Consider the following 14,239-nt stretch of genomic DNA (forward strand, 5'->3'; position numbering starts at 1 on the left):
AAGTCTCTAAGAGTGATTACAGCTGTGATTCTGGGTAAGTCTCTAAGAGTGATTACAGCTGTGAGTCTTTCTGGGTAAGTCTCTAAGAGTAATTACAGCTGCGATTCTGGGTAAATCTCTAAGAGTGATTACAGCTGTGATTCTGGGTAAGTCTCCAAGAGTGATTACAGCTGTGAGTCTTTCTGGGTAAGTCTCTAAGAGTGATTACAGCTGTGATTATGGGTAAGTCTCTAAGAGCTTTGCACACCTGGATTGTCCTGTAGCTGCCCATTATCCTCTCCAGCAACTGAGTTAGGAAGGATGTCTGTATCTTTATAGTGACTGGGGTGTACTGATACATCACCCACAGTGTAATTAATAACATCACCATGCTCAAAGGGATATTCAATGTCTGCTTTTTATTTTTTTAATATATATATTGCCCTTCTTATATGCCCTTCTTTGAGAGGCATTGGACGTATTTGTGGTTGAATCTGTGTTTGAAATTCACTGCTCGACTGAGGGACCTTACAGATAATTGTATGTGTGGGGGTACAGAGATGAGGGACCTTACAGATAATTGTATGTGTGGGGGTACAGAGATGAGGGACCTTACAGATAATTGTATGTGTGGGGGTACAGAGATGAGGGACCTTACAGATAATTGTATGTGTGGGGTACAGAGATGAGGGACCTTACAGATAATTGTATGTGTGGGGGGTACAGAGATGAGGGACCTTACAGATAATTGTATGTGTGGGGGTACAGAGATGAGGGACCTTACAGATAATTGTATGTGTGGGGGTACAGAGATGAGGGACCTTACAGATAATTGTATGTGTGGGGTACAGAGATGAGGGACCTTACAGATAATTGTATGTGTGGGGGTACAGAGATGAGGGACCTTACAGATAATTGTATGTGTGGGGGTACAGAGATGAGGGACCTTACAGATAATTGTATGTGTGGGGGTACAGAGATGAGGGACCTTACAGATAATTGTATGTGTGGGGGTACAGAGATGAGGGACCTTACAGATAATTGTATGTGTGGGGTACAGAGATGAGGGACCTTACAGATAATTGTATGTGTGGGGGTACAGAGGCGAGGGACCTTACAGATAATTGTATGTGTGGGGGTACAGAGATGAGGGACCTTACAGATAATTGTATGTGTGGGGTACAGAGATGAGGGACCTTACAGATAATTGTATGTGTGGGGGTACAGAGGCGAGGGACCTTACAGATAATTGTATGTGTGGGGGTACAGAGATGAGGGACCTTACAGATAATTGTATGTGTGGGGGTACAGAGGCGAGGGACCTTACAGATAATTGTATGTGTGGGGGTACAGAGGCGAGGGACCTTACAGATAATTGTATGTGTGGGGGTACAGAGGCGAGGGACCTTACAGATAATTGTATGTGTGGGGGTACAGAGGCGAGGTAGTAATTTTAAAAATATATATATTTTTAAACACTATTACTGCAGTCAAGAGTGAGTCCATGAAACTTCTGTGACTTGTTAAGCAAATCTATACCCCTGGACCGTATTTAGGCCGTAACAAAAGTGGTTGAATTCTGCAAGAGATTCATTCCAAAACACCATATATATCAATTTTCAGAAATGTTGGTGAATTTGATTTTATTGTTTAAATAAATGATCGTAAGATTGTTCAATAACAGACACTTGATCAATAACAGACACTTGATCAATAACAGACACTTGATCAATAACAGACACTTGATCAATAACAGACACTTGTTGGTTTCATTTGCTAAATATCCGCCTTACTCTCAGAGAAATCAGTAGTACTGCTAGGTTTTACACAGTAATAATATATATCCTCCTCACTCTCAGAGAAATCAGTAGTACTGCTAGGTTTTACACAGTAATAATATATATCCTCCTCACTCTCAGAGAAATCAGTAGTACTGCTAGGTTTTACACAGTAATAATATATATCTGCCTCACTCTCAGAGAAATCAGTAGTACTGCTAGGTTTTACACAGTAATAATATATATCCGCCTCACTCTCAGAGAAATCAGTAGTACTGCTAGGTTTTACACAGTAATAATATATATCCTCCTCACTCTCAGAGAAATCAGTAGTACTGCTAGGTTTTACACAGTAATAATATATATCTGCCTCACTCTCAGAGAAATCAGTAGTACTGCTAGGCTTTACACAGTAATAATATATATCCTCCTCACTCTCAGAGAAATCAGTAGTACTGCTAGGTTTAATTTGTAAGTAGCTCTGGATAAGAGCGTCTGCTAAATGACTTAAATGTAAATGTTTTACACAGGAAAATGTAACAAATAACTACATTTTTAATAAGGAAAAGTACAAATTATACATTGGTGACTTTAATAATAATAATGATGAAATAGAACAGTAAAACATTTCCATTTGACATTTTAGTAATTTAGCAGGCGGTCTTATCCAGATAGCAGATTTAGAGACAACCACATATCACAGTAGTTAGTATATCCAGATAGCTAGGTGAGACAACCACATATCACAGTAGTTAGTATATTCAGATAGCTAGGTGAGACAACCACATATCACAGTAGTTAGTATATTCAGATAGCTAGGTGAGACAACCACATATCACAGTAGTTAGTATATTCAGATTAGGTGAGACAACCACATATCACAGTAGTTAGTATATTCAGTATTAGCTAGGTGAGACAACTAGGTGAGACACATATCACAGTAGTTAGTATATTCAGATAGCTAGGTGAGACAACCACATATCACAGTAGTTAGTATATTCAGATAGCTAGGTGAGACAACCACATATCACAGTAGTTAGTATATTCAGATAGCTAGGTGAGACAACCACATATCACAGTAGTTAGTATATTCAGATAGCTAGGTGAGACAACCACATATCACAGTAGTTAGTATATTCAGATAGCTAGGTGAGACAACCACATATCACTAGTGAGACAACCATTCACAGTAGTATATTCAGATAGCTAGGTGAGACAACCACATATCACAGTAGTTAGTATATTCAGATAGCTAGGTGAGACAACCACATATCACAGTAGTTAGTATATTCACAGATAGTAGGTGAGACAACCACATATCACAGTAGTTAGTATATTCAGATAGCTAGGTGAGACAACCACATATCACAGTAGTTAGTATATTCAGATAGCTAGGTGAGACAACCACATATCACAGTAGTTAGTATATTCAGATAGCTAGGTGAGACAACCACATATCACAGTAGTTAGTATATTCAGATAGCTAGGTGAGACAACCACATATCACAGTAGTTAGTATATTCAGATAGCTAGGTGAGACAACCACATATCACAGTAGTTAGTATATTCAGATAGCTAGGTGAGACAACCACATATCACAGTAGTTAGTATATTCAGATAGCTAGGTGAGACAACCACATATCACAGTAGTTAGTATATTCAGATAGCTAGGTGGGACAACCACATATCACAGTAGTTAGTATATTCAGATAGCTAGGTGAGACAACCACATATCACAGTAGTTAGTATATTCAGATAGCTAGGTGGGACAACCACATATCACAGTAGTTACAGATAGCTAGGTGAGACATATCACAGTAGTTAGTATATTCAGATAGCTAGGTGAGACAACCACATATCACAGTAGTTAGTATATTCAGATAGCTAGGTGAGACAACCACATATCACAGTAGTTAGTATATTCAGATAGCTAGGTGAGACAACCACATATCACAGTTAGATAGCTAGTGAGACAACCACATATTTAGTATATTCAGATAGCTAGGTGAGACAACCACATATCACAGTAGTTAGTATATTCAGATAGCTAGGTGAGACAACCACATATCACAGTAGTTAGTATATTCAGACAGCTAGGTGAGACAACCACATATCACAGTAGTTAGTATATTCAGATAGCTAGGTGGGACAACCACATATCACAGTAGTTAGTATATTCAGATAGCTAGGTGAGACAACCACATATCACAGTAGTTAGTATATTCAGATAGCTAGGTGGGACAACCACATATCACAGTAGTTAGTATATTCAGATAGCTAGGTGGGACAACCACATATCACAGTAGTTAGTATATTATCAGTAGTTAGTATATTCAGATAGCTAGGTGAGACAACCACATATCACAGTAGTTAGTATATTCAGATAGCTAGGTGAGACAACCACATATCACATATCACAGTAGTTAGTATATTATCAGATAGCTAGGTGTAGACAACCACATATCACAGTAGTTAGTATATTCAGATAGCTAGGTGAGACAACCACATATCACAGTAGTTAGTATATTCAGATAGCTAGGTGAGACAACCACATATCACAGTAGTTAGTATATTCAGATAGCTAGGTGAGACAACCACATATCACAGTAGTTAGTATATTCAGATAGCTAGGTGAGACAACCACATATCACAGTAGTTAGTATATTCAGATAGCTAGGTGAGACAACCACATATCACAGTAGTTAGTATATTCAGATAGCTAGGTGAGACAACCACATATCACAGTAGTTAGTATATTCAGATAGCTAGGTGAGACAACCACATATCACAGTAGTTAGTATATTCAGATAGCTAGGTGAGACAACCACATATCACAGTAGTTAGTATATTCAGATAGCTAGGTGAGACAACCACATATCACAGTAGTTAGTATATTCAGATAGCTAGGTGAGACAACCACATATCACAGTAGTTAGTATATTCCAGATAGCTAGGTGAGACAACCACATATCACAGTAGTTAGTATATTCCAGATAGCTAGGTGAGACAACCACATATCACAGTAGTTAGTATATTCAGATAGCTAGGTGAGACAACCATATATCAGTAGTTAGTATATTCAGATATATGAGACAACCATATCAGATTAGCTAGCTAGGTGAGACAACCACATATCACAGTAGTTAGTATATTCAGATAGCTAGGTGAGACAACCACATATCACAGTAGTTAGTATATTCAGATAGCTAGGTGAGACAACCATATCACAGTAGTTAGTATATTCAGATCACAGTAGTTAGTATATATATTCAGATAGCTAGGTGAGACAACCACATATCACAGTAGTTAGTATATTCAGATAGCTAGGTGAGACAACCACATATCACAGTAGTTAGTATATCCAGATAGCTAGGTGAGACAACCACATATCACAGTAGTTAGTATATCCAGATAGCTAGGTGAGACAACCACATATCACAGTAGTTAGTATATTCAGATAGCTAGGTGAGACAACCACATATCACAGTAGTTAGTATATTCATAGCTAGGTGAGACAGAGTTAGTATATTCAGATAGCTAGGTGAGACAACCACATATCACAGTAGTTAGTATATTCAGATAGCTAGGTGAGACAACCACATATCACAGTAGTTAGTATATTCAGATAGCTAGGTGAGACAACCACATATCACAGTAGTTAGTATATTCAGATAGCTAGGTGAGACAACCACATATCACAGTAGTTAGTATATTCAGATAGCTAGGTGAGACAACCACATATCACAGTAGTTAGTATATTCAGATAGCTAGGTGAGACAACCACATATCACAGTAGTTAGTATATTCAGATAGCTAGGTGAGACAACCACATATCACAGTAGTTAGTATATTCAGATAGCTAGGTGAGACAACCACATATCACAGTAGTTAGTATATCCAGATAGCTAGGTGAGACAACCACATATCACAGTAGTTAGTATATTCAGATAGCTAGGTGAGACAACCACATATCACAGTAGTTAGTATATTCAGATAGCTAGGTGAGACAACCACATATCACAGTAGTTAGTATATTCAGATAGCTAGGTGAGACAACCACATATCACAGTAGTTTCAGTATATTCCAGATAGCTAGGTGAGACAACCACATATCACAGTAGTTAGTATATTCAGATAGCTAGGTTCAGAGACAACCACATATCACAGTAGTTAGTATATTCAGATAGCTAGGTGAGACAACCACATATCACAGTAGTTAGTATATTCAGATAGCTAGGTGAGACAACCACATATCACAGTAGTTAGTATATTCCAGATAGCTAGGTGAGACAACCACATATCACAGTAGTTAGTAGGTATTGGGACAGATAGCTAACCGGTGAGACAACCAAATATCACAGTAGTTAGTATATTCAGATAGCTAGGTGAGACAACCACATATCACAGTAGTTAGTATATTCAGATAGCTAGGTGAGACAACCACATATCACAGTAGTTAGTATATTCAGATAGCTAGGTGAGACAACCACATATCACAGTAGTTAGTATATTCAGATAGCTAGGTGAGACAACCACATATCACAGTAGTTAGTATATTCAGATAGCTAGGTGAGACAACCACATATCACAGTAGTTAGTATATTCAGATAGCTAGGTGAGACAACCACATATCACAGTAGTTAGTATATTCAGATAGCTAGGTGAGACAACCACATATCACAGTAGTTAGTATATTCAGATAGCTAGGTGAGACAACCACATATCACAGTAGTTAGTATATTCAGATAGCTAGGTGAGACAACCACATATCACAGTAGTTAGTATATTCAGATAGCTAGGTGAGACAACCACATATCACAGTAGTTAGTATATTCAGATAGCTAGGTGAGACAACCACATATCACAGTAGTTAGTATATTCAGATAGCTAGGTGAGACAACCACATATCACAGTAGTTAGTATATTCATAGCTTATCACAGTAGTTAGTATATTCAGATAGCTAGGTGAGACAACCACATATCACAGTAGTTAGTATATTCAGATAGCTAGGTGAGACAACCACATATCACAGTAGTTAGTATATTCAGATAGCTAGGTGAGACAACCACATATCACAGTAGTTAGTATATTGCCAGATAGCTAGGTGGCAGAAAATAAATATCCCAATGCCCCACATATCACAGTATGTTAGTATATCATTAAAGATCAGACCTATCTAGAGTAGGTGAGACAAATACCCAATCTGGCCCTCAAACCATCATCACCTAGTTTACAATTGTTAGTATATCCCCAGGTCAGATAGCTAAATAAAAATAAAATAAAAAGGTGAGACAACCACATATCACAGTAGTTAGTATATTCAGATAGCTAGGTGAGACAACCACATATCACATAGTTAGTATATCCAGATAGCTAGGTGAGACAACCACATATCACAGTAGTTATCACAGTAGTTAGTATATTCAGATAGCTAGGTGAGACAACCACATATCACAGTAGTTAGTATATCAGATAGCTAGGTGAGACAACCACATATCACAGTAGTTAGTATATAGGTGAGACAACCACATATCACAGTAGTTAGTATATTCAGATAGCTAGGTGAGACAAGACACATATCACAGTAGTTAGTATATCCAGATAGCTAGGTGAGACAACCACATATCACAGTAGTTAGTATATTCAGATAGCTAGGTGAGACAACCACATATCACAGTAGTTAGTATATTCAGATAGCTAGGTGAGACAACCACATATCACAGTAGTTAGTATATCCAGATAGCTAGGTGAGACAACCACATATCACAGTAGTTAGTATATTCAGATAGCTAGGTGAGACAACCACATATCACAGTCAAATATACAGAATAACATTCCAAACACTGTGTTCACAAAACATTAAGAACACCTGCTCTTTCCTTGACACAGATTGATCAGGTGAAAGCTATGATTCCCTTATTGACGCGCACAGGTTTGTGTCAAGAACTGCAACGCTGCTGGGTTTTTCCACACTCAACAGTTTCCCATGTTGTATCAAGAATGGTCCACTACCCAAAGCCAACTGGACACAACTGTGGGAAGCAGTGGAGTGGGCCAACATCCCATCGTGTAGAGTCCATACCCCGACGAACTGAGGCTGTTCTGGGGGGAAATTACATATTAGGAAGGTGTTCTTAATGTTTTGTACACTCTTTGTATAGTGTTTTAGCATCTACAAATAAAACATTTTTATACACTTAATAAAAAAACTCAATTAAAAATCTGAGAACAGTAATATTTTACACGTGAATTCATAAGCAATTATTTCTGATGGAAAAAAAACACAAATGTGAAAAATTGGTGAATATAATAATTTTCACTTTATTGACTCAAGATATTTTAGATTTTCATTTAAAAAAAAATATAATTTGTACAAATGTCTAAGAACATAAATCCACTTTTACATTATGGTGTATTGTGTGTAGATCAGTGACACAAAATCTCATTTTAATAAACGTTTTAAATTCAGGCTGTAACTCAACAAAGTGTGGAATTAAGTCAAAGGGTATGAATAATTTCTGACGTAAACAATTCTAACCCTAGCCCCTTAACTAAAGAAGAGTTTTGAAACGAATCACATATCTACAATAGCAACCTGAACAGTCAATTCTCTGTTTACTCTTGTGTTGAACATTTTCAAAATACGGTTTCGTATTTCCTTTGTCCGGACTCCATAGATTATTGGATTGACACTCGCTGGTAAAACAATATACATCACTCCTAGAAAAGTATTGATATCGGTTGGAATTTGAATATTCAGATTCCGTGACAGAAAAGTAACGGTGCCAATCAAATAAAAACACATTATGACAATGAGGTGGGTGCCACACGTGTGGAAGGCTTTCCATCTATCCTCCCCTGCTGCTCTACGCAACACAACGTTCAGAATCTTCACGTAGGAGAAAACAATGACGCAAATATCAATCCCCACAAAACAGATAATCACAGCCAATCCCATTGCATGATTCTTGTCCGTGTTACCACATGCGAGACTAACCAGGGCCATGTGGTCACAGTAGCAGTGGTGGATGACATTGGAACCACAGAAAGACAGAGAACCGGCGAGCGCAACGAGTACAAACATGATAGAACCACTCCTTATAACAGTGAACAGCAACAGTCTGAGAAACATGGCAGAGTTGAGGACACGAGCGTAGTGTAAAGGGTAGCAGATCGCCACGTAGCGGTCCAGAGCCATGGCCAGGAGAATAGTCGACTCTACCGACGACAGGAAGTGAGTGAAAAACATCTGAGTCAAACAGCTGGCCAATGAGATGTCATTCCAGTCAAACAGAAAGCTGAGCAGCATGTTGGGGATAATGACTGTAGCCACCACTATGTCCACCACCGCCAAACCACATATTAATATATACATGGGGCTGTGGAGACTCTCCATAATTCTAATCACGTAGATCAACAAAGAATTTCCTACCAAGACTAAAATGTAGACGGTGAAAAACGGTAAGGTAAGTAGTCGTCTGTACTCGTAGATCACTGGGAATCCCACAAAGATGAACTGGCTGTGTGAAAAATTGAATCCCTGGAATTCTTCGATCGTTACACTTTGACTAGTGCCAACGAATTGAGAGGAAAAACAAAAAAACACAAGGTAAAATGACAATGTTGTCATTGACACAGTATTTTCAATACTCGGATATGTATGAATGGCACACAAATGTCATAATAAACTTGCTGTTTATTTTTTACCCCCTCGCTGTTTGATCATTGGTCTGTAGAGTGTAATTCGTCTTTGGTTTGTGGAGTGGAACTCTGTGGAACCACATGAGACTTTATACTCCAAACCAGACATCCCTTGAGACAAGATACTCAACCTCCCCTTCTTTTATATTGAGCTTTATGTTCTTTATGAACTGCACTGTTTTTGATTATTAATGTTGTTATTGTTGTCCCTTTAACCTCTCTCTGACTCCACCACTTAGTAGTGATCTTTCTTTTTTTCTACTGTATTATTGACTGTATGTTTGTTTATTCCACGTGTAACTCTGTGTTGTTGTATGGTGTCGAACTGCTTTGCTTTATCTTGGCCAGGTTGTAATTGTAAATGAGAACTTGTTCTCAACTTGCTTACCTGGTTAAATAAAGGTGAAATAAAAAAATAAAAAAATAAAAAAATCTTTATCATGGTTCTTTGAGCAGGATGACGTAACCTGGGTTACTGGAACATTTTTCTAAGTTTACCAGTAAACTACCAGAATTTAGGTAACTTTCAACGTTCATGTTTTAATATGTTTCTAAATAAAATGACATGTAGTGGTCTTTTTGGGTACGTCAGATTACCACAGGTGTCTAATGCTCTCTGGTCCTCTGCGTGGCCTTAGAACATGGGAAAATATATGGAAAAATAGAATGCCAAAAAGCTGTGTAAAACATTATCCTAAATATAAACCATCTACTTAGTGAATCAAATCAAATCAAATGTATTTATATAGCCCTTCGTACATCAGCTGATATCTCAAAGTGCTGTACAGAAACCCAGCCTGAAACCCCAAACAGCAAGCAATGCAGGTGTAGAAGCACGGTGGCTAGGAAAAACTCCCTAGAAAGGCCAAAACCTAGGAAGAAACCTAGAGAGGAACCAGGCCATTGGTGTTTATTATGAGAGGTTTCAGCATGAAATATATCTTTTATATTTTATTACTATGTACATGCTGTTTGTTATCAATGTTTTGTTGTCAAACTGGTAGCAATTATTTTTTTTTAAACGTGAAGAGATGCAATGTTGACCTTTCACTAAGCCTCATTCCCATTGGTTACTGTAGTAACCTCAGACAAGATTATCCCGGATATAGCCCAATATCCCCATTCAACCGCTGGCGAAATCCCCTCACAATGATCTCAAACCGTGTTTCTAATACACAATGAAATTAAACATAGACGATCCCTTGCTAAGCAGGAAACTCTGGGTATGTTGTGCTAGACTGTCCAAACAGACAGGCCTGGATGAGATCTTTAAGGTCAGGGCCCTCCACAAGGTACTTGGAGTCCAACAGACAGGCCTGGATGAGATCTTTAAGGTCATGGCCCTCCACAAGGTACTTGGAGTCAAACAGACAGACCTGGGTGAGATCTTTAAGATCAGGGCCCTCCCCAAGGTACTTGGAGTCAAACAGACAGGCCTGGATGAGATCTTTAAGGTCATGGCCCTCCACAAGGTACTTGGAGTCAAACAGACAGACCTGGGTGAGATCTTTAAGGTCATGGCCCTCCACAAGGTACTTGGAGTCAAACAGACAGACCTGGGTGAGATCTTTAAGGTCAGGGCCCTCCCCAAGGTACTTGGAGTCAAACTGACAGGCCTGGATGAGATCTTTAAGGTCAGGGCCCTCCCCAAGGTACTTGGAGTCCAACAGACAGGCCTGGATGAGATCTTTATGGTCAGGGCCCTCCCCAAGGTACTTGGAGTCCAACAGACAGGCCTGGATGAGATCTTTAAGGTCAGGGCCCTCCCCAAGGTACTTGGAGTCCAACAGACAGGCCTGGATGAGATCTTTATGGTCAGGGCCCTCCCCAAGGTACTTGGAGTCCAACAGACAGGCCTGGATGAGATCTTTAAGGTCAGGGCCCTCCCCAAGGTACTTGGAGTCAAACAGACAGGCCTGGATGAGATCTTTATGGTCAGGGCCCTCCCCAAGGTACTTGGAGTCAAACAGACAGGCCTGGATGAGATCTTTATGGTCAGGGCCCTCCCCAAGGTACTTGGAGTCAAACAGACAGGCCTGGATGAGATCTTTATGGTCAGGGCCCTCCCCAAGGTACTTGGAGTCAAACAGACAGGCCTGGATGAGATCTTTACGGTCAGGGCCCTCCCCAAGGTACTTGGAGTCAAACAGACAGGCCTGGATGAGATCTTTATGGTCAGGGCCCTCCCCAAGGTACTTGGAGTCAAACAGACAGGCCTGGATGAGATCTTTATGGTCAGGGCCCTCCCCAAGGTACTTGGAGTCAAACAGACAGGCCTGGATGAGATCTTTAAGGTCATGGCCCTCCACAAGGTACTTGGAGTCAAACAGACAGGCCTGGAGGAGATCTTTACGGTCAGGCCCCTCCCCAAGGTACTTGGAGTCAAACAGACAGACCTGGGTGAGATCTTTACGGTCAGGGCCCTCCCCAAGGTACTTGGAGTCAAACAGACAGGCCTGGATGAGATCTTTATGGTCAGGGCCCTCCCCAAGGTACTTGGAGTCAAACAGACAGGCCTGGATGAGATCTTTAAGGTCAGGGCCCTCCCCAAGGTACTTGGAGTCAAACAGACAGGCCTGGATGAGATCTTTAAGGTCAGGGCCCTCCCCAAGGTACTTGGAGTCAAACAGACAGGCCTGGATGAGGTCAGGGCCTTCCGCAACGCTCACAAAATAATTTTAGACCCAAGCCACCCCCTGTACCCAGACTTTGAACTACTCCCCTCTAGGCGCAGGTATAGGGCACCCCTCAGCAGGAAAAACAGAACTAGACAATCATTTGTGCCAGGTGTGATATCCCTCCTAAATAGTTTGGGCTAATGTTCCTATAGACTCAGTAAGGCCAGCAGGCTAATGTTCCTATCGACTCAGTAAGGCCAGCAGGCTAATGTTCCTATCCACTCAGTAAGGCCAGCAGGCTAATGTTCCTATAGACTCATTAAGGCCAGCAGGCTAATGTTCCTATAGACTCATTAAGGCCAGCAGGCTAATGTTCCTATAGACTCATTAAGGCCAGCAGGCTAATGTTCCTATAGACTCATGGCCAGCAGGCTAATGTTCCTATAGACTCAGTAAGGCCAGCAGGCTAATGTTCCTATAGACTCAGTAAGGCCAGCAGGCTAATGTTCCTATCCACTCAGTAAGGCCAGCAGGCTAATGTTCCTATCTACTCATTAAGGCCAGCAGGCTAATGTTCCTATCCACTCAGTAAGGCCAGCAGGCTAATGTTCCTATCCACTCAGTAAGGCCAGCAGGCTGATGTTCCTATAGACTCATTAAGGCCAGCAGGCTAATGTTCCTATCCACTCAGTAAGGCCAGCAGGCTAATGTTCCTATACACTCAGTAAGGCCAGCAGGCTAATGTTCCTATCCACTCAGTAAGGCCAGCAGGCTAATGTTCCTATCCACTCAGTAAGGCCAGCAGGCTAATGTTCCTATAGACTCAGTAAGGCCAGCAGGCTAATGTTCCTATCCACTCAGTAAGGCCAGCAGGCTAATGTTCCTATAGACTCATTAAGGCCAGCAGGCTAATGTTCCTATAGACTCATTAAGGCCAGCAGGCTAATGTTCCTATAGACTCATTAAGGCCAGCAGGCTAATGTTCCTATAGACTCAGTAAGGCCAGCAGGCTAATGTTCCTATAGACTCAGTAAGGCCAGCAGGCTAATGTTCCTATCCACTCAGTAAGGCCAGCAGGCTAATGTTCCTATCTACCCAGTAAGGCCAGCAGGCTAATGTTCCTATCTACTCAGTAAGGCCAGCAGGCTAATGTTCCTATCTACTCAGTAAGGCCAGCAGGCTGATGTTCCTATAGACTCATTAAGGCCAGCAGGCTAATGTTCCTATAGACTCAGTCCAGCAGGCTAATGTTCCTATAGACTCAGTAAGGCCAGCAGGCTAATGTTCCTATCCACTCAGTAAGGCCAGCAGGCTAATGTTCCTATAGACTCAGTCCAGCAGGCTAATGTTCCTATCCACTCATTAAGGCCAGCAGGCTAATGTTCCTATCCCATTCAGTAAGGCCAGCAGGCTAATGTTCCTATCCACTCAGTAAGGCCAGCAGGCTAATGTTCCTATAGACTCAGTAAGGCCAGCAGGCTAATGTTCCTATCTACCCAGTAAGGCCAGCAGGCTAATGTTCCTATCTACTCAGTAAGGCCAGCAGGCTAATGTTCCTATCTACTCAGTAAGGCCAGCAGGCTGATGTTCCTATAGACTCATTAAGGCCAGCAGGCTAATGTTCCTATCCCATTCAGTAAGGCCAGCAGGCTAATGTTCCTATCCAATCAGTAAGGCCAGCAGGCTAATGTTCCTATAGACTCAGTAAGGCCAGCAGGCTAATGTTCCTATAGACTCAGTAAGGCCAGCAGGCTAATGTTCCTATCTACTCATTAAGGCCAGCAGGCTAATGTTCCTATAGACTCAGTAAGGCCAGCAGGCTAATGTTCCTATAGACTCAGTAAGGCCAGCAGGCTAATGTTCCTATCTACTCATTAAGGCCAGCAGGCTAATGTTCCTATAGACTCAGTAAGGCCAGCAGGCTAATGTTCCTATAGACTCAGTAAGGCCAGCAGGCTAATGTTCCTATCCACTCAGTAAGGCCAGCAGGCTAATGTTCCTATCTACTCATTAAGGCCAGCAGGCTAATGTTCCTATAGACTCAGTAAGGCCAGCAGGCTAATGTTCCTATCTACTCATTAAGGCCAGCAGGCTAATGTTCCTATCCACTCATTAAGGCCAGCAGGCTAATGTTCCTATCTACTCATTAAGGCCAGCAGGCT

The 14,239-nt window shown here is 40.9% G+C and overlaps 1 protein-coding gene and 1 long non-coding RNA gene across 5 annotated transcripts; both read right to left on the reverse strand.

The window, feature by feature from the left end:
- Positions 1 to 504: 504 nt before the first annotated feature.
- Positions 505 to 1,291, reverse strand: LOC127912532 (uncharacterized). Of its 4 annotated transcripts, none has more exons than XR_008083088.1 (4): positions 1,218 to 1,291; positions 1,093 to 1,175; positions 717 to 1,009; positions 505 to 673 (listed from the first exon to the last, which is right to left on the reverse strand). It is a non-coding gene; the product is annotated as an uncharacterized LOC127912532 (long non-coding RNA). The 4 variants fall into 4 exon arrangements; XR_008083080.1 differs by having other exon boundaries at positions 717 to 1,050; XR_008083085.1 differs by lacking the exon at positions 1,093 to 1,175 and having other exon boundaries at positions 717 to 1,050.
- Positions 1,292 to 8,059: 6,768 nt separating this feature from the next.
- Positions 8,060 to 9,824, reverse strand: LOC118383555 (olfactory receptor 51E2-like). The gene has a single exon (XM_035770047.2). It carries the CDS (start codon positions 9,386 to 9,388, stop codon positions 8,333 to 8,335), a length of 1,056 nt encoding a protein of 351 aa, XP_035625940.1. The 5' UTR covers positions 9,389 to 9,824; the 3' UTR covers positions 8,060 to 8,332.
- Positions 9,825 to 14,239: the final 4,415 nt, after the last annotated feature.

Source organism: Oncorhynchus keta, chromosome 1 (assembly GCF_023373465.1).
Source record: "Oncorhynchus keta strain PuntledgeMale-10-30-2019 chromosome 1, Oket_V2, whole genome shotgun sequence".
Taxonomy (NCBI): domain Eukaryota; kingdom Metazoa; phylum Chordata; class Actinopteri; order Salmoniformes; family Salmonidae; genus Oncorhynchus; species Oncorhynchus keta.